This window comes from Pyrgilauda ruficollis, unplaced genomic scaffold (assembly GCF_017590135.1).
Source record: "Pyrgilauda ruficollis isolate IOZ18807 unplaced genomic scaffold, ASM1759013v1 scaffold49, whole genome shotgun sequence".
NCBI classification, from domain to species: domain Eukaryota; kingdom Metazoa; phylum Chordata; class Aves; order Passeriformes; family Passeridae; genus Pyrgilauda; species Pyrgilauda ruficollis.
In genome coordinates this window covers 4,819,757-4,840,174 of record NW_024526488.1, presented here as the reverse complement: position 1 = coordinate 4,840,174, position 20,418 = coordinate 4,819,757, and the positions used below count along the sequence as shown (strand labels likewise).

Below are 20,418 nucleotides of genomic sequence, written 5' to 3'. Positions count from 1 at the left end.
TTAACCTAAAGCTGTAGAAGCAAGGAAGCAAGAAGCAAGGAAGAAAGAAAAATATATGAAAATAATAATAATATTCCCTTCTAACCCAAACCATTCTGAGATTCCATGATATTCTTGACTGCAGAGCATCCAACTACATGTCACAGCCACAGATATGGGTATTTAAATGCAAGCCTTCCATTTAAAACTGCTTAGAATTGAATGTTCCTTAATGCCACATAAGACATTCATAGTCTTCCACAGAACAAAATTCTCCCTCACCCTTTTTTCATTTGGGCCCTGTCAGTGCTTAATGAGTAACTGGGTATGACTGGGTGATTTCTTTAAATATTAGCACAATTTCTGTAATTTCTGTAAATACTTTTATCCTTTTTATAAACTGGAGTCTCAGAAAAAAGTGAAAACGCCATTATGAGTGTAAGGGCAGCTTTCCTGCACCCAGTAATGGGTTCTTACCCCATTCCTATAATCCATCAGTACATTTCCAGCATTTTTAATACACCTGGCTCTGCAATAGCAAGGTGCCATCTGTGATGGCTCTTGGAGCACAGTTGTTTTTCTCCCTGCCCAATTATATTTATGCACCAAATCCTTTAAACCTCTCTCCAGTCTGCAGCTTCATTGGCTCAAACTAATGAACAGAATTTTCTAATTCCCCCCTGATAATCCTATTACCTGTCCAAAGCTATTTCTGCAAGGGTCATCATTGCAGAGGGATGTAAATCTGGGGCCAGGTCTCACTGTGGTCAGTTGTAATCCAGCTTCTCTCCTGGAAACTCCAAGGACATTGGTCAGCACCTGGGAACGGCAGAGCTGAGTGACTGAGCCTCTCAGGTACCATGATTTGTGTGATCAAACCTTGCCTCTCAAGTTTGATTTCAGTGGGGGAAAAATAGAGTGTTTTGAAGATGTATTAGTGGTGTATGAAAAGTTCTGATAAAGAAATGGAAGTGATGGGGTCTCTCAGAAGAGCCTCACATTTGGCAGCTTGAATGAAATGGGGCTGGTGACATAAGAACTGCTGCCAGGTTCCCAGCTGTGAATTTGGCAGGCTGCTTTCATTAAGCTGCGAACAACGAGCTGCCATTATTTGTGCTTTAAATGAATGCATGGGCAGTGAGTGGTGCTTCACTCCAGCTGGGGTCATCTGGGGGAAATGGAAATGTGTTAGAAATCACATCCTGGACCTGCTGACAGTGTGTGCCCAGACTATTGGAAATGACACCTGTATCTAATTTGACAGGGCTTTTATATTCCTTGCATGGAATCCCATCTCTCTTTATTTGATTTTGGCATTGATGTGATTCAAAAATGGGATTTCTACTCTTTTGTAACCTACCTTTGCATACTAACCTGTATATAAGGATCTGCAAGAGAATATAAAGACACCATTCCTTCTGCCTCTGCTGGGATGGAGTCATGTGCCCTGGGGAAGGGTGAGTGAAGGACTCAAATCTCTGGAAAAATCTCCAGAAAATGTTCATGTCTGGGTCCACTTTGGAGCTTCCAAGGAACTTCAAATGCTAACTTTAGAATGAATCCTTCTTATTCAGGTATCTAATCTCAGCTTTGTTTTGCAAGAATTGTTTTCTTGCAAAAGAATGTTTTGGTGTGAAAGAATAATAACCCACATGTACCCTAGACAAGACAATTCCCTCTGTAGTTTCTGTGACAGAACTAGTTTTAGGCAGGTATGTAACTAAAGGTATAAATTATGCATTACATAAAAAGATGGAGGAAAACCCCTTTTGTTGGCCCTGAGAGATTGCTTTGGACAGCTGAGATCCCCAGAAGAAGAGCATGTTTTTAATAGGGCAGGTCTGAGAGGTTAAGAAACCTTGGGGCAAAATTACACCTTGGGTTCTTGCTTCCACCCCCTTACACCAACAGTATCATCTGCACAATCAATGGCTTTACAGGCTTCCTGCAAGTATTTGGTATTTTTTTGACAGGAGGGAATAATTTCAACCTAACCAATTCTTCTGCAGCTGATCTGTACCAGATTGCTAGAATTAGATGGAAGCGCTTCATCTTGTTTCAGAGAGGGATTTTAAGCCGATCTTTGTTATAAATATAAAAGTCTAATCCTAGCAATTATAATTAGAGCAGAATTAAAAGATGGGGAAATGCATTAGGGCATGACAGATAATCACTAAAATATTACAGCTTCTGAGCAAATAACAGAGTTAAAGATGATTCCTATACACCAGGATGTTCAACTTCAGGTTTCCAGTGAAAAGGGAAATTCCTCTCTAGCAGCAGTGGATCTCAAAGCCATCACAGGGCTCCCATATTCCTCATTTATCACAGGATTCCTATAGTCCTCATTTACAAAGTTCAAAAACCCTACAGGTGTTTGACACCTTCAAAATGCTCATGGTGTCATCAGGTCCTACCCTCAGCTCCACTGCAAAGGTTTTTCCTGGGTGAATCACAGCACCAAAGGGCATTTCCTGCCCCCTTCCAGCCCTCCAAAGCAAAAACCAGAGCATGACCAATGCAATCAGTGGAGAAATAATTCTCCATAAATATTGCACTGGATTCCAGGATTAGGCAGCTCTGGGAGGTTGTGACTCTCACACAGCACCAGCTCTGCAACTTCAGAAGACTCTTAAAGGCAGAACTACAGGAACTTAGTAAAATCCACATAATCCTTAGCTTCCCATCCTATCTTTTAGACCTATTGTGTTCTTTCACATAGCCAGTGATATGACACCAGATTAACCCCACAAGGCACCTGTGGACAGAAAACCCTCCAGAGACTGTACTGCCCACTTAGTCAGGCACTGGCAAGCAAGGAGAGGAAACAAAATCAGCTTTCCCCTGAGATTTGGTGTGTGTAAGGTGGCCAAAGGGCATGGGGAACTCAGCTGAAGACTCTGGTAACCAGCTTTCAGCACTATCCCATCTTAAACTCCATAAGAGGCTCACTCTAGGGCACATGGCCAGCCACAGTGAGACTGAATTACACCCTGAACTGCTTGAATGAGCACAGTCTTCAGCCTCAGTCCAAATACAGAGAAATGTCTCCTGGATTTAAATGCTATAAACCAACATGTTATTGTGTTGAGCAGAATGCACTCCACAGCTCCTTCCTTTAATGCTCAGTGCCTACAGAATTCCAGGCAAAGCTGTAGGGCATCTCCACAGTCACCATCCCCATCCAGAGAAATTCCTATTTTGCTGCTTACTGGAATGAGGATATCAGAGGGCTATGAGTAGAAGAAAATAAAGTGAAAGTGAGAAATGGCATCTACCCCAACACCAGGTATGAGCAGAGCTGGTCAAAATTATGGGATTTGAACTTCCTGACAAAAAACAAAACAACCCCACCCCTTCCAACTTCAAGTGAAAGGTTTGGTGAATTCATGTCATCTCATGTAATTTTTTTTTTTTTAATCTAAAATTAAAAATTTCAAATTTTTATTGGCATTTTTGTTATGGACATTCATGGAAAATGAAGGCAACAACATGCAGAGAAAAAATGATGAGCCTGACAAATTGCTCCATATATTTGCCTGCCAAAACAAGGAGCTCTTTTTTGATGACCCAGAACCCTTTCCCACCTATCAGCCAGAGATCAGACAAATAAGAAAAATTCAGGAAATTGCAGTGAGCAAATACCATTTAGTTTTTCTTGCTGCATTCTATCAGAGGAAAGGATGGCAGGAGCGGTGATTCCTGCAGACTGAACTGATCTTCCACAAAAGCAATCTCTTTGTTTTGAAAACATTAAAGGAATGCATTCAAATGGCATCTGGAAATGACATTTGTTTTTATTTGCATATCCTTGCCATTTTAGCAGTGTAAATCATGCAGGTTGTGACATAATTGAAATATTCCTGAACTATTCCATTTGTGAAATACTTTACAAAGTTGCTTTAAATGGAATTAAAGTTTACCATAACTTGAGATGAAAATATGTTATAATAAAGGCTTGGCATTCTGGCACAAAGTACCAAATAAAACAACCAGGGCACTGATTCCTGTCCTTCTGAATTGCTGGGGTCCCATGAAAACAGTTACCTCCTGCAGAAGCCAAGGATAGCTATTCATTCCCATTCCTCCTGGGAGCTGTCCAGGCTTAAAGCAGTGGCAGCACAGGGATCCCATAAGGAAGGCCTTAAAGCAAATGGAGGGTGTCTTAAAGGAAGTTACAAGAGAAATCCTTGGACCTCACCTCTCTGCAAGCACACAATGATGAACCACCTTCCCTGGCAGCTCCAAGTTAACTCCAGGTCTATGGTCACTGCTGGGCACTGGTTCAGAGGTGGGTCCTGTGAACACTCAATGTCACTCACAACCAGCCTCAGGGAGGCCTCAATTCTGTCCTCAGATCCCAGGCAGCAGCACCTGCCAGCTGCTCACCTTTGCCCCCTTCCACACTGGATGTGCCCAGGTTTCTTTTGTGACACTCCACATTTGGTCACAGCCAAGAGGCACATTTGGAAATACGGCCTAGCTACAAATAGCTAGGCTAAGCCTTAAGCCAAACAGGATGAAGTAAGTGCTCAGAAAGGGTTAGGAGAAGTCAGGCTCTGCCAGAGGAGGAAACAAGCCAGACATGGATGGTGTGAGACCTAAACATAGTGCCTTCAGACCCTCGGGGCTTCCTCAGCACGCACAGCACAGCCACTCCAGCCCTTTGCTTCCAGGGATCGTCTCTGCCAAGGACAGCGAATTTTGGTCCCCATTATCCACGCCTGCATCCTCTCAAGATGAGTCAAATTCTGTAGCTCATCCAAAAAAGGGTTTCAGGCCACTGAACCAAGTTGTCTCAGCAATGTCAGTAACCCAGAGCCCATGGCAAACCTCACACCAGAACGTGTTTATCCACATCTGCCTTAGGGGACCAGTGGAAGGTGTCCCTGCCCATGCCAGGGGGCCAGAACAAGATGACCTTCAACGTTCCTTCCAAGCCAAGCCATTCTATGATTCCATAACTTAATTAATTTTAGAAAGTATCTGTTTATTTAAAGCAGAGTAACAATCATTTTAGGACTTTAAAATTTGATTATACCCTTCTGTTCAGTATGAATACTGATGCATCACCCAAGACTCTCCTACAATGTTTAAAGTAAAGGGATTAATACACATTTGCTGCCATATAGCCTAATCTGGTGCTGTTAAATAGTTAAATGACTTGTGATTTGATTTTTTTAAGGGACCTTGCTGGAACACATCAATAAATGAGGCTCTCACAAACTGATTCATAGCTGAGCTGTTCCATTGGGACAGCTAATGCTGCAACAGTCATTTAGCAAGTAAATCCAAAAAAAATTGGACAAATTTCTGACATCATGGCAATCTGAAATATCATGGTTTTTCTCTGTTGTATGATACTGTCTGGGTTTGTATCTGAGTCTGATTCTCCTAGAGGGAGAGGGAATTCTCTCACTTGCATTCACTTCTTATTCTTTGACACTGAAGACTCCACAAACAGAGCACCATTTAGTGCTGAAGACTCAGCAAAAAAGCTTTTAGGTGCCAAAATAATTAGAAAATGAATCCTAGGGGGGAAAAAACAAAAACAAAAACAAACCAGCCAGATTTCATTACTTCTAATGCTCATGGAGTTCCTCTCCTTTCCCAAGCACAGCACACTGCTAGGGCTGCACCTCCATCCACTTCCCACATCTGCCACAGCCTCCACATCTGGAGTCAGGCTTGGGCTTAACCAAACATCACACCAGGCTCCATGAACAAATGTGCAGGGAGGAGAAAACCCACCATGAGAACACCTCCAGTGTCTCCTGTCCTCACTCCTGCTGATCCCATGGCCACCTGCTGCCAACAGAAGGAGTCAGGACCTGGCTTATCTTACCACGTCAGCCCCAGGGGCAGCAGAGCTGGGGCTGCTCTGGGCTGCTGCAGAAGGTAACTAAATCAGGAACACCCTGCTCAGGCACCTCTGCTGAGCATATTTCCCATTCACCCTCAAGGCTGTCACGGGAACCCCAGGAACTGGGGCCTTTTTCCTCTCCTAGAGCCACAGTACCAGTGATGCTGTCATTCCTTGGGTTGGCAGGAGCATGTTCCCAGCAGCTGGGCAATCAGAGTGCTGCCCCTGGGCTCAGCTCCAAATCCCCTCCCTGGGAGGGGTAAGTTGGCATTGGGGTGCTGCTGTGCACCCATGAAGTGGATGAAATTAATCAGAGGGGCTTATAGCAAGGTCTTTTCCAATCAGATAATTTTGTTTCCTTTATTTTCCCTTTTCCTTCTTTTCCTCTTCAATGACCTCCTGGTCTCTCCTCCTGCTTGTTACAACATGCTTTGGTGCTGATGCTCTTGCACTTAGTGAATGTCAGAAGCCATAAAGAATGTCAGATGGCTTCTCAGGAGGTGACACAACTATAGCCTGAGCACAGAGGAGGCTAAAATATTTGGAATTAATTTTTGCATAGAGCCATGGCAGTTCCTGTGAAGAGGTCTTAGAACCAACCAAGTGTGCACAGAGAAACTGGCCCAGCATTTGTGCTCCAGTTTCTACATAAATAAAAGCAAATCCCTGGGAAAGGATTTGCTCTGCTGTTTATCTGAGCTGTGTTTTGGAGCAGGAGAGGCAACATATGTGTTTTAAGCCATCAGCCTGTTCTTCAAATCATGACATTTGTTTACATGCTCAGAGAAATGCATGTACATGCCTCAGCTGCTGCATAAGTGCAACCCCAGCTTGCCTCACTTGGGTTTGAAAGAAGCATAGTAATTCTAATTTTGTGCAGTTTTACAAGCCACACATAAAGATATTTACAAATTAGCTGATGAAACTCACCAATTATAACTACAAGTCAATCACAGGATGCAAAGGAAAGCATGAAGCCTCTGGAATGGCATGAATAGTATGAAAGCGCTCTGCAGGAAAGGAATAAACTTTTCTGTGAGGGTGACTGAGCACTGAAACAGGCTGCCCAGAGAGGCTGTGCAGTCTCCTCCTCTGGAGATATTCAAACCCACCTGGATAAGACCCATCTGCTCTAGCTGGGGCTGGACTGGATGATCTCCAGGTCCTTTCTAACCCCAACCAGGACATGATTCTGGGATATAAGGAAGTTACAGACCTGATATAAGCACTCAAGGGCTTTCAGTATCCACACAATCCTGTCTGCTTTGGCCTTCATCTTCTGATTAATAAAGGTAGTAAGAGGAATACATTCCTATTATCACTGACTTCATGCAATCGTAGCTGCCACAGGGATGTCAGGATCATTCAGTGGAGACAATGTTAGCTCTGGTATTGGAAGCAAATGAGCAGCTGGTTGGAGCAGGACCTGGGCAACCATCATTTAATCAATTACATGGTAACTCCATTTTTTGGTAAATGGTCAAGTAAATTTAAAAAAAAAACCAAACCAAAACCACATCCAGCTGACCACAGCTTTACAGTTCAATAGAGGAATTTTTTTTCTCTCTTGGATATACTGAATCCAGCTCCAGACTGGCAGCATCTCCACTGCCTTTGATAAATACAGATAGATCACTTTTACCTCTGGATCTTCCCATTTAAGAGAAATGAGGAAATTATTCTGTCAGATCTTCTAAGATGTGGAGATGCACTCAGAATGCTTTAGCAGAAGAATAAAAAAGGGAATGGAGGAAGAGGAAGCACCTGGCAGTCACAAGCCAGCACTACTGCTCGGCTCTGCCAGTCCTACAGGAAGAGTTCTGAGGAAGCAGGGTGGAAAACACAAGAAATTCCTGAGAGCACAAGCTGAATCACAGAATTTAGGTTGGGAAAGTTCTCCAAGATCATTAGGTCCAACCATTTACCCAGCATTGCCAAGGCCAAAACATGTCCCCAGGTGCCACATCCAGGGGCAGCCACAGTTGAATCCCTGCAGGGATGGGGACTCCACCACTGCCTGACCACCCAAGGTCCCCTGTCCTTTCCCTGCCACAGCAAGGTCCTGCTCTTCTGTCACTCACCTTACACCCAAATCTGCATCACAAGGTGTGTAAATCTAATGCCACAAAGTCAATAAATATCCCTGGTCAAGGGTGTTTGCCCAGCGCCCAAAGCAGGAGATGGTTCACTCTTCTCCCTTCACACAGGGACTTTCTCTGGAGAAAGGCACTAATTCAGAGAGGGAGGGTCAGAATTACAAGATGATCTAAATTTTTAATGATGGGAAAGCAGCAAACCTGAGATCCTCATACATCTCAGAGGATGGATGTTAATGCTCAGAGAAAGCCAGGAATAAAAAAACACATCAATATGAAAGCTGCTGTGAAGAATTTCATTTTTTTTAAATTGCTTAGCTCTCAAGTTTGAGATAATGACTATTCAGACCCTTCTTTAGAGGAAGCCTGTTGGCTAAGTCAGGCCTGCTTTTTCCAAATGATGGTAAAAAAGCGTAGATATGAAAAAAGTAAAAGCAAATATTCCTACTGATTTACATATACAAATACACATTTGAAAAGAACATCAAGCAGCTAAGGAGAAAAGAAAAAAAAATGTTAGAGAAAAAAACCCCACCAGAAATAAATGCTATAATTCCAAAAATATATTTTTAACTTTTTATTGTGGGCAATTCTTTGCATGTCTAGAGCCTTAGGAGGCATTCTTGGTCAAATCCATCCCAAAAGAGACAGTGAATGCTCTTCCAGCTTCACAAGTGTTGGCTCCTCTCAGCCCTGCCTCACAGGCATCTTTTAGTTTTTGGTGGAAAGGAGCAGTAAGAGTCAAAGTCCTCACAGTGTGACTACTTCTAGACCTTTAATTAACCTCACAACAAACTCAAGTTCCTTCCCTTTTCCAGAAGACACCAGCCATCAACACCTTCAAGTGCCTGTCTCCAGTCACTACCAGAGTTACAGCCCTGACACAAGAGATTTTGGACAAATTTCAGGGATTATACACATTGCAAACATCTGTTCAGCTTGGGGAAAAAATATGCACAATCTCTCCCCCTGGGCTTCTGCCATCTATCATGACTTTGCTAAATACAGCAATAAACTCCAACCAAGGCTCTGAAGGATGTGCCAACTTTAGCAAACATGAACATGGAGCTCAGAGAGAAACACACACTTAAATATAAACTGAAAACTCTGCCCAGACTGCCAGAGCACTGTGGTGAACTGTCCAATCCATCTGACAAATCGGGCCAGGCATTGAGGTTAAACACGGATTGAGGTTCGTGCCCTGAAATAATCTGCATTTGAAAACATTGGCTGTTCCCGCTTGCTTCAAATAGACATTTTCTCAGTATCCAGCCACCCTCCTCTTCCACCCTGCTTGATACAGCCAAGTTTGTTTAAAAAGAAGAAAAATCAATAATAGGTTTCCTGGCAAAATAATTTTTTTAAAAAGGATTAATTCATCACAACAGTAACAATAATGGAGCTGATCCAACAAATATGTAACATGCCTCAATATTTGAATCCCAGGTTTCAAAAGATATTCACCACTTCGTATACAAAATTAAGCTTTTCCACATAAAAATTTTTGGTTAATGCTAAATGAAATTTGACATAGCAGCTACTGGCAATACTAATGCTATTACCATAATAATGACAACTGTAATTTTTCTTTGAAAAATAAAACAAGTTCTGTTTTAAAATATCTGCATTCTACCTTTCCAGACAAAACTGTGGTACTCTGGTAGAACTGAATCAGAGAACCACAGAATCATGGAATGCCTTGGGATGGGAGGGACCTTAAAACCCATCCACTGCCACCCCCTGCCATGGGCAGGGACACCTTCCATGATCCCAGGTTGCTCCAAGCCCTGTTCAACCTGGCCTTGGATACTTCCTGGGCACCCTGTGCCAGGGCCTCACCACCCCCCCAGGGAACAGTTTCTCCCCAGTATCCCATCTAAAGCTACTCTCTGGCAGTTTGAAGCCATTTGCTCTTGTCTTGTCACTGATTGCTGTGAAGGCATTGAACTAATTTCCTGTTTTGGAGTAATATCCATAAATAACTGTGCAATCCAGAAAAGATGAATAATTCCTGGTGCATAATTATAGGCCAGATTTCGAAAGACTAAAATAAAGAGGAAGAGAAAGGGATATTTATTAATCCTATGACCTTGCAGCACAACACAATGTTGAAGACAGGGGTAGTCACATAAAGCATTTCCTAATTGGCAAAGCCTTAAGGATAAATGAAACATTGGACTCATCTATTTAAAATGTTTCGACCTCACAAATAGAGAACAGAGTAACTCTGCTAAAGCGGATAGAGGCAATAATCCAGTCCCATAACCCTCTCATCAGTGCCAGTGACGTGCTCCCTGCATCAGCCCAGCCTGCTTTATGTTTTATTCCCGTCATGTGACCTCTTCTCTAGCAAATCAAGCCCTGGCCTGGTGTTTTGAAATTATGTTTTTTCCCAGCCACGGTGACCTGATCACCCCATGATGCACCACATTTTTTCCTTGAGGTGAGCCCAGGACGTTTCCATTTTGCCCCACAATCAGCCTGTCTTTGCACCTTGGGATGACAAAAGCAGGCTGGCTCTTAAGCCTGTCTTTAGCCGCTTTCCTGTAAGGGATCTGACTGCCCGTGGAGCAAGGGGAGCTGCAGGTGCTCCACGTTTGCTGCTCCATGGTGCAGGGCCCAGGAGCAGAGCATGGAAGGTGCTGCAGGGCCTTGAGCAAAGGGCTGGAGCTCCAGCCTTGGCATTGGTCTTGATTACATAATGCTGCTAGTGCCTCCTGCGAACCTCAGCACATCTGTGACCAAGGGTTCTTGGAAACCTGTTCCTGCTGCAGGCACAGGGGGATGCTGGCCCTCTCAAGGGTACATGAAGAGTGGAGGACTCACTCCATTCCACTGCCCAGGCAGGGGGAATGATGCCTTCTCCAGCTCCTTGTTATTTTTCCCAATTCCCCTAAATTTCAGGAGCCTGAACACTTAAATCCTTGGCTGCTCCTTCTCTTGTCTTGCTTGCTTCAGAAGCTGTCCATGTGCCAGGTAATTTGCAACTGGGGACCAGGGAAAAAAGGCAGAGAAGCAAAATTCAAATTAGCCCTTGGGAGAGAGGAGCGCTGCAGGAGGTCACTCGTTCCAAGAGCCAAGGGAACACCTGGAGCACATCCCAGCTGAGCACCCACCCACAGAGAGATCAACACAGAGATGTGCGACCACATCTCACTGCCAGGCACCCCTCAGTTTTCACTGTCCCCCTCAAGGGTCCCTAAAATACTTCCCAGCTCACCAGCAATATCCCACTGACCACAGATCAGCCTGCTGCTGATCTGCTTACTAAACCCTGACACAAACAGCATTTTCAGCAGGACTTGCACAGATGGAAAGCAGCAAAGTTGTGACTAGGATATGTTTATATTTTAATAAAAATATTACTCATGTTTATGTACTGGATTAGCAGCAAAAACTTTTATATTGGAAAGCAAGTTTTATTTGTTGGCTTTGTCATTTGTAGAATGCATCTTGCCTTTTACAGTTTGTTTAGAGATATTTTTCTTTTATTTTCCTTCTCTTCTGTAACTATAACTCAATTACAAGACACTATTTTCGTATTTACAGCTGCAGTCCTCTTACAAGGATTAAATAAGGCTTCATTACAAGTACACAGCTACAGTGCTTTCTTCCTGAGCTATACCTCAGAAGATAAGAGCAGGAGAAAATAGTAACATTGTCATTTTGGGTAAAATCATGCCCCATCCCTGGAAGTGTTCAAGGCCAGGTTGGATGGGGCTTGGAGGAACCTGGATAGGGGAAGGTGTCCCTGCCCATGGCAGGGGGTGGCTGGATGGGCTTTAAGGTCCCATCCATCCCAAACCATTCCATGTTTCTGTGCTTTGTTATTAAGCAGTAAACCTTCTTCCATATTGGGTAAAAAGGAACTTCATTAAATGGTTATTTCCACCCTGTAGTGAGGCTGGCCCATCCAGTTTAATGGCACCAGGGGAATGAGCAGCAGTAACAGGGATTCTGCTTCTGATCTACAACAGCTCACAGAGATTACACGGCAGCATCAGGCCTATACTGTGCAATTGGGTTTTTTCCTACTGAAGAAATTTTTTGAACACAAAAACCTTCTCCATTTCTTCACTCAGAAAATCTGTCAGGAAGACAGGAAAGTAAAGAATTTGTAGAATGATCAGTCTCTTAAAATATATATGTAAAGCCACCATATGCATGACAAAATAGGGCCTAGTGCATTGATGACCCACAGACCTGAAAAGGAGAAGTTGTTACACCCATTTGAACTTTTCAGGAGCCACTTTCAGTCATCAAAACCAATGAGAAAAGCTAATGAAAATACAAAAGATTTTCTAAATTAGCAATTTCCCCCTCCCCAGAGACTGCTGGTTATCTGGAATGTCAGAATGGTACAAAGGGAATGGTTGGGATCAGTGCCAATGGCAGCTGATGGGCTGGAAGGTCTGTGGATGCTTCCTTAGAACTAGGAGACATAATTAACTCCAGTGATGACATTAATTATCATGTAACCATCACTGCACATCTTCCTGCTGTGTGAAGCAACACCCTCTCAGGGGACTGTGCTCCTACCTTGAGCCAGTTATGTACTGGGATTGAGAGACTGCACATTACTAAAAAATAAAAAGGAAAATAATCAGCTGTAAAGCAGTAAGGAATCCATAAGAGGAGGTTGGGATGGCCAGGGATGGTCATTCTCCAGGACACAAGGCCATTCCTGCTGAATCAAATCATCCCCATGCAGTGAATCCCTGCCTCTGAGTCCTGGGCCTAACAATGCTCTCAGGCCAGCTCAGGCTGATGATCTTACTTAGGTGACCTTAAAGGAATTTCTGAAAGACAACACTATCAGTCAACAAATGATGACCCACTTGCACCCACACGAGCCTCTCCGTGGGGCTGCTGCTCTTGCAAGAGCTGCCATGTGATGCAGAGGAAGGTTCCAGCCACCGCCATGCCGGGCACAGCAGGCCCCAGCACACCTGTAGAGGCAAGCAGGTGACACCTTTTCATCAGAGACACTCGTGATGGGCCATCCTGACCTACTCTGTGACACTCTCGGCCTCTGTGCTGACTCAGCCTTACACACGGACATTTCCTCACAGGGGCACTTGCATAACAACAACCCCCACAGCTGGCAGCACCCACACTTCCCCGTTTATTGGGAAGCTCGTTTTTAACTTTGGAAAATGCCGCTTGCCTGGCACATAAAAGAACACCTCCTCACCACCCCAAAAAAAAACCCCAGCCAGCCACAACAGCTCCACCTCAAGCCTTGAGGGGGATGTGGGAGAGTTCCCTGCCCAGTGATTGCCTGACTTTGCCCACACACGACACGCAAGAGCTTCCTCTGCGCTTTCCTTGAGGAGAGCCAGCTCAGCCTGGAACACCCTCCCATGGACCTCCTTGTCCTCAGCTGCTTGCTTGGGAAACCCTTGGCTCAGCCACCCCCATTCTCCCGGGGCTGAGATAAGGATGACAAGGATTTACAGCCCCACTGAGTTGAAAGGGGAAGGGTTTGCATGCCTGGCTCCCAGCCCCACTCAGTCACAGGGACAGGACTGAGCTTTAGGAGTTCCCACTCCCAGCCCGTGCACAGTCAGGATTGTTGCCTCGTGCCACACTGCAGAAGAATGGTGAAACGCAGCCTTTATGCTGTTATGATTCATGTAATCTTCACAGATTTATGGGGCACAATAGATCAGTAACATAAATTTTACAGAGACCTTTCATTTGTTAAGCAATCCCTTCCCACCTCTGGGAAGAGAGAGATGTTTCACCAAAGCACAGACAAGTTTTCTGGTTTGAGCCTGCAAATGAGTTCCTTGAATTTCATAGCCTGTGCTTTTCAGTTAAAAGCTCTGAAACAGCAAAGCACACAGAGAATCAAATCCTCTTGTTCCCCCCATGAAAAGAAAATCCACAGCAGCAGCCAGAAGAGCCTATTGTAGATGTCCGTGTAAGCCAAGGGAATGACTTAAGGGTTTGACCCAGCATTTATATCTGTTCATCCCTGACATGGCAAAGATTCTTAGTTTTGTCTAGTGAGAAGGGATTACTTCAGATTTCTATTTCAGAACTGAGGGAACAGCAAGTGATCTGATAATCTGGATCTATGCCATGACAACAGCCTATCTATAGAGCAACCTAGAGAATCTATACTAATGGAGCTTGATTAGTTACCTGCTTTTCTTCCAAGCTTACTTGCAATGTTTCCCACAAGTTTTGATTAATTGTCATGAGTACCTGCACGGAACAACTTTTTTGCACCTTTGCTAATCAGCTTTAGTCCCAATACATACAAGAATCAGATACCTTGTGTCCTGCTCAGATGTTATTCCACATTATCTCATGATGATTCTATGGAAAAATGAAGGCACATGCATCCAGGCACACACATTTATCATTCCAGTCTAATATCCCAGCAGCTTTTAAAGAAGGCAGTCATGGTATGAGAACATCTTTGTTACTGTGAAGTCAAACAAAGCTTAGCTTAGCACCTGAACAGCTGAAACTAATCTAGACTTAAGGGGAACATTCAAATCACCTGCCTTAAGGCTTCTTGCTGCTCTGTAGTGCTCTGGCACCACTGGTCTGGGATCATGTCCTCGGCGGGAACACTCAAAATAAATGTGGTTCTCCATCAAAAACTCTACTGTAAGAGACAAAAATGGTGTTGGTCAATCACAGTGCCCTGCGAGTGTCATCTGGCTCTTTGGGTTGCCTGGTCTATGGAAAGGGTGGAACAAGAAAGTGATTTTGATTTATAACCACCATCAGTTTGCTGTTTTGCAACAAACATGGCCCAGCCAGCTCCAGGATGTTCAGAGGTCTCTTGCCTAACAGGTTCATATATTTGGCTCCATTTTCTGTATGTGAAATGAGCAATTTTGGCAACCCTTAAAAATAAATGCTTGCAGCACTTGGGAAATTAATAGGCTCCAGTTCCAAGAGAGATTTAAAAAAAAATGAAGTAAGAAAATACTCAGTACACATTTTCATTGCAGGAAGTTTTACACCCACTATTTCCCATGACCATGTCCCTGATATTCTCCAGTGACTGGGAAGGAACCCTCACCTGAGAATCTGGCCAGGCCCATTTTTAAGGAGACTGACATATATCCCAATTGCTTTCTGTGGGTCAATGACAAGCTCCATAATTACCATGTGTATTTTGATCTTCACTGATACTCACCAGCTACAGGAAATTACACACTGTGCTGTACCTGCTGCAAGCTTTGCTATCCTGTTATTAACTGTTCTCCCTTTGGGACTTGCAGCATCTCCTACTCCAGCCACTGAAATGGAAGAAAATGCGAACACCAGCTTGGAAGAAGACTTTGAAGGACAGGCAACACACACAGGCAAGGAAACCAACTGGGGTTTTTCCCCAAAAATAAGTTAAACTGTCAGTGTTCACTGGGGAAGCCCAGAATTCCAGTGGCCAAACCTCTTGCACAACAACCCAGGTTCCAAAGGCAATGAGAAGGTATTTTGGGGCAAGTGACAGCCCCCATGGAAGGCAGGTAACACCAAACTACAGAAATTGTAATTTACAAAATTGTGCTGCTCTTCCTCAAACCTGAAGCAAAGGGCAAACACAGGGGACATTTGACAAAGCCACCAAGAGCCATGGCCCAACATGGCTCCTGTTGGTTTATTGCCTCACTCCTGTGGTTTATTGCTTCAGTTTGCTCTCCAGGAGAGGAGAGAAAACAACAAAAACAAAAAAAGAGCAACAAAACCCACATTAGAACTAGGTGGTAACATTTCACTAGAAAGGCAAAATTATCTTTTCCTTCTTACAGAAGGAACACTGGGTGCTAAAAATGCCCCTTGTGGCAAACACAGCACAGCATTTAGAAGCTTTAAAAAGAGGCCTTGCTCAAAACCATCATTCTTTTTAATCCAGTGCTCAATCACCAGGATTTTTATAAGTACTGACATTGTGTTCAGCTCTACAGCTCCTCCACCCCACTGCCAGGTAACAGGATACAATCATTCCCTCCCTCTGCTCCAAGAGCTTCTTTTCCTTGGAGCTATAATGAATGCAGCTCTTGTAATAACTCCAGGGTTCTTTCCCAACCAGCCTTGCTGCTGTTGGCCAAGATTATGATATATGCACAGGCTGGATGGGGCTCTGAGCAGCAGAGCTAGTGGAAGGTGTCCCTGCCCATGGCAGGGGGTGGAAAGAAATGAGCTTCTAACCCAAACCATTCTATGAAAAAACCCCATATATATTTTTTTTAATATATATATACATATATATATATATATTTATATATATATATACACATACCACATCTCACTTTCATCACATCTTCCTTGTGAAAATGAGAGTTGCTTACCCAGCCTTTTCTAAATTTTCCATAGGAAACTCCACCTCTGAAAACACTGAAAGATTCTTTGCTTTTACTTTATAATCTAAGATGCAGATTAAATGTTTTCATTTTGAAAAACAGCACTGGAATTTTGATTTTTTTTTTCACAATTTCAAAACTTAAGCAGTTTAATCAAGCAGCTCCAAAGACCAAGATGTGAATTACAATCAGAGTTATCATTTGCCTTATGGGTTACTCTTCCAGTGCAACAGGTAGTGTTAGGGATTTTTAAAAATAATTTCAGATGTCCTGCATTCTTAGTTTTACTCCAAGTTCTTATGCACATTTAATATTTAAATTTTATTAAATATTTAAATTAATATTTAAATAACCTGTTTATCAATAAATCAAATATTTGTCTACAAAACACCACCTTTGGCCAACATGGCAGTTTTATCATGTTTCAACATCCTCATCCATGTTAACTGCTCATGTAGTTCAAAATCCTTCCAAAGTATCCTGATGGGAACCAGATCACCAAAGTGATCCAGGTGAGAAAAACCCTCTTTCTTTCTTTTTTCTTTCTTTCTTCTTTCATCTTTCATTGATCCAAAAGCTCTGGCTCTCAGTGCTCCTGGAGAGTGCTTTGGAAGGAGTAGGGACAGATAAACTGAGACACAGAAGGACAAACTAGCAAAGAACACAAACTTCTCAGGAAACCTCTTGTTGCAGCCATTTCCTCACCCAACTTAATCTCTCTTAGGGCCCAAAGGTGTGATCAACGACTGGAGGAAATTCAAATTAGAGAGTGAAGACAGAGACTCCTTGCCCCTGAGTAAGAAAGAAATGCTTAGACAAATGTCTTCACCACACAGGTCTTTCAGCAGAGACGACAAAGACACCAGAGAGAGATTCTGCCGTAAGGTAAGATAAGCAAAAGGAATTAACTTTGGCTCTATCTAAAACATGTCTGTTACAAGGTAGAAAATCTTGAATTTTCCACTCAATTTCCGTGTAATTTAGCAGAGCTCTCACAATGCAGACAGAACACGTGCAAAACAATGGAGCTGGGGAGGGGGCTGGAGCACCAGGAGTGGCTGAGGGAGCCAGGGAGGCTCAGCCTGGAGAAAAGGAGGCTCAGGGGGGAAATTCTGGCTCTGCACAACTCCCTGACAGGAGGGGACAGCCAGGGGTTGGCCTCTGCTCCCAGGAACAGGGACAGGGTGAGAGGAAACGGTCACAAGTTGTTCCAGGAGAGGCTTAGATTGGATATCAGGAAAATTTCTTCCCCATAAAGGTGATCAAACACTGGAAGGGGCTGCCCAGGCATTGATGGCATCACCAGTCCTGAAAGAATCCAAAAAAATAGGAATGTGGTGCTCAGCGACACGAGCTAGAGGTGGATTTGGCAGTGCTGGGTTAATTGTTGGACTCAATGATCTTAGAAAGCTCTTCCAATCTTAATTAGTGGCTCTGTGATTCTCTTTATTCAGTTCTCTCTCAAGCAAAGGGTAATTTCAGCAAAACAAGCAGTGTATTTCACATCTATCACAGCACAGCTCCTCCCTTCCCTGCCACAATGCTCTATCCTTGGTTAATGCAATGGAAAATTTTTAGCAGATTTAAAAACCTATAAATCAGGATAGTAAAAATGCAGGTGTTAAAATGGTAGGTGCTTCTGCCTATCTCTTGTCCCCAGCAAACCTCTCCTGTTGAAAAGCAAGCTGAGTTAACATTCAGGCAATGCAGGCAAACCCCCACTCAGCACTCACCGCAGCTGGCTCAGTGTTAGAGGCAAGAAAGGATCTTTTACAAGGTTTTATTCCAGCAGGGTCTCATGGAGCTGAAGGATAGACCCAGTGGGAAAGAGAGCAACCAGTGGAGCAGGCAGCTTAAAAAGGGGAAGGGGTGGGAGCTAAGGGTTGGGCAGAGGGGTTTGGTCTCCAGAGGAAGAGGGTGGCCAGCAGGGATACCAGCCCAGTGAGGGGACAAGGAAAGGGGAAACCAGGGGAAGTTGTGACACAGAAGTCCATTTGGGAGTGTGTCCTTTTCCCCCCAGGAGGACCTGCTCTATGCTAAGTAGTTACTGCCATTTCCAGGGCCGAGGGCTTGGCAATTGGCTGAGGTGGGAGAGTTCATGGGATGCTGCAGGATATAGCTCTGAGACTGAGCATCACTCATGGCCATGTACTAATTCTGAAACAGAGGGGAACCAAACCCCCAGTAACACAGGAATTTAAGCCCGCCTCACTACTGGCAAAATTCCCATCAACTCTGAGACCCATAAATTTTTGCCAGATGTGGCCACTGCCATCGTGCTGACAGGCAAGTGTTGAGACAGGATCTTCACCTGTGTCTCCACAAAACCTCCCAGAGCCACTGCAGGGGGTGATGGCTCTTCTAGCTCAGCTTTTGGTGCTCTCCAGACAGCAGGTGGGTCTGTCCCCATTCCAGCTCCAAGGGGCCCTCACCTCCCTGTCTGGATATCCACAGATGAGCATGCAGGAGTACGAGCTGATCCACGCGGCGCAGGAGGACGAGAGCTGTCTACAGCAGTACCGCAAGCGCTGCATGCAGGACATGCACCAGCGGCTCAGCTTCGGGCCCAAGTTCGGCTTCCTGTGCGAGCTGCAGAACGGGGAACAGTTCCTGGAGGCCGTGGAGAAGGAGCACAAAACCACCACGGTCATCGTGCACATTTACGAGGACGGCGTCAAGGGCTGCGAGGCCCTCAACAGCAGCCTGACCTGCCTGGCGGCCGAGTACCCCACCGTCAAGTTCTGCAAGATCAAGGCCTCCAGCACGGGCGCCGGGGATCGCTTCTCCAGCGAGGTGCTTCCCTCCCTGCTGGTCTACAAGGCCGGGGAGCTCCTGAGCAATTTCATTAGTGTTTCTGAACAGTTCAGTGAGGAGTTTTTTGCTGTGGATGTGGAGGCTTTCCTAAACGAGTATGGGCTGCTACCTGAGAGGGAGCTTCCGGCGCTGGGAAATGGCACGGATGAGCCAGATGTTGAATAATTAGAGCCAGAGTCCTCACTGCCTCCCTTTCCTCTTCAGAGAGCTGTAAATCAATGTCAGTAACACCCATCCCACTTAGAGAAGGCTGTCCTTGCTGGTTTACTTGTAAACAAATAAAGATATAAAATAAAGATATAAAGATATAACAAATAAAGATATAAAATCTGTTTAACTGTTAGCATACGAATTCCACTTACAACACATACAGCTGGCAGTCCTGTACATACTTCAGTGCCAGCCACAAGTAATAGGAAGAACAGCAGTGATATTTAAGAAATATAGGAAAAACAAATTAAAAATTGAGGGCCCATGCCTGTCTCCACAAAGCACAAGTCCCTCATCTCAGTGGGGATAGGAGTGGTCCATCCCTCTGTGCACACAAAAAGCCATTTCCATGTTCTGGAGTTACAGCAAGTCCTGGCTCCTGATTCACTTCTACCAACTTCAGCAGGAACAAGCAATTTTAAGGGCAGACAAATAGCCCAAAGTCCTTGCATTCCTAAATGGCTCAAGTATCTAGGTCATTATTTTATTCCACATTAAATACTCAATACTGATGCAAAGGGAGAAGTTAGCTCAGTGCTCCTGTAAGGTTTTCACCCAAACAGCTGACACAGACACAGCATCAGCTGATTTCAGTTCATCAATGCTCCCTGTGCTGAGCAGAAGCATTTAAAATGCCTGTGAGTTTCTGGAAAAGTCTGTTATGCTTATGTAATGACTCTGAATAAAGTTTATCAGCTCTCAAAACCTGCCATTGGAAGTGTGGAATATATTGGTAGTACATAACCTTACCCTTAAAAACATGTGAAATATTAGTAAGTACTCACTAGATATTTACTAAACTCAAAGTTTAAAGTTTTGTTAAAGGGAAGCTGTTGAGAACTACAATTTAATTATCTGATTGAGAGGAAGATATGGGATAAAGTCATTATAGACATTATCTGTATCTTACTAAAGATCTTAACAGCACAGATTAGTTTATAATATATGAGATTATCAAAATGTTAAAGACTATTTGTCCTTTGTTTGTTTATTTTTCTTTTGTTCTATCAAAATGCTACTGAATTGCTACTTTTACATTCTTTTGCCATGGATGACTATTGTAACAGAGCTCCAGAAACGTCATGTCATGTACACTAAGCAGTGCAAATGAAGTTCCTTATCATCTCTT

At 43.9% G+C, this 20,418-nt stretch overlaps 1 protein-coding gene across 1 annotated transcript; it reads left to right on the top strand.

Moving 5' to 3' along the window:
- The first annotated feature begins 750 nt into the window (after positions 1-750).
- On the top strand, positions 751-19,244 carry PDC (phosducin). Its single transcript, XM_041479612.1, has 4 exons — positions 751-834; positions 15,186-15,269; positions 16,990-17,150; positions 18,720-19,244. Exons 2-4 carry the CDS (start codon positions 15,209-15,211, stop codon positions 19,242-19,244), a joined length of 747 nt encoding a protein of 248 aa, XP_041335546.1. The 5' UTR covers positions 751-834; positions 15,186-15,208.
- The last annotated feature ends 1,174 nt before the right edge of the window (positions 19,245-20,418 follow it).

Coding starts and splice junctions, on each gene's coding strand:
- PDC (XM_041479612.1), top strand. CDS start 15,209: ATGGAAGAAAATGCGAACACCAGCTTGGAAGAAGACTTTGAAGGACAG. Junction 15,270..16,989: donor AGGACAGGCAACACACACAG/GCAAGGAAACCA, acceptor AATCTCTCTTAG/GGCCCAAAGGTGTGATCAAC. Junction 17,151..18,719: donor GAGAGAGATTCTGCCGTAAG/GTAAGATAAGCA, acceptor GGATATCCACAG/ATGAGCATGCAGGAGTACGA.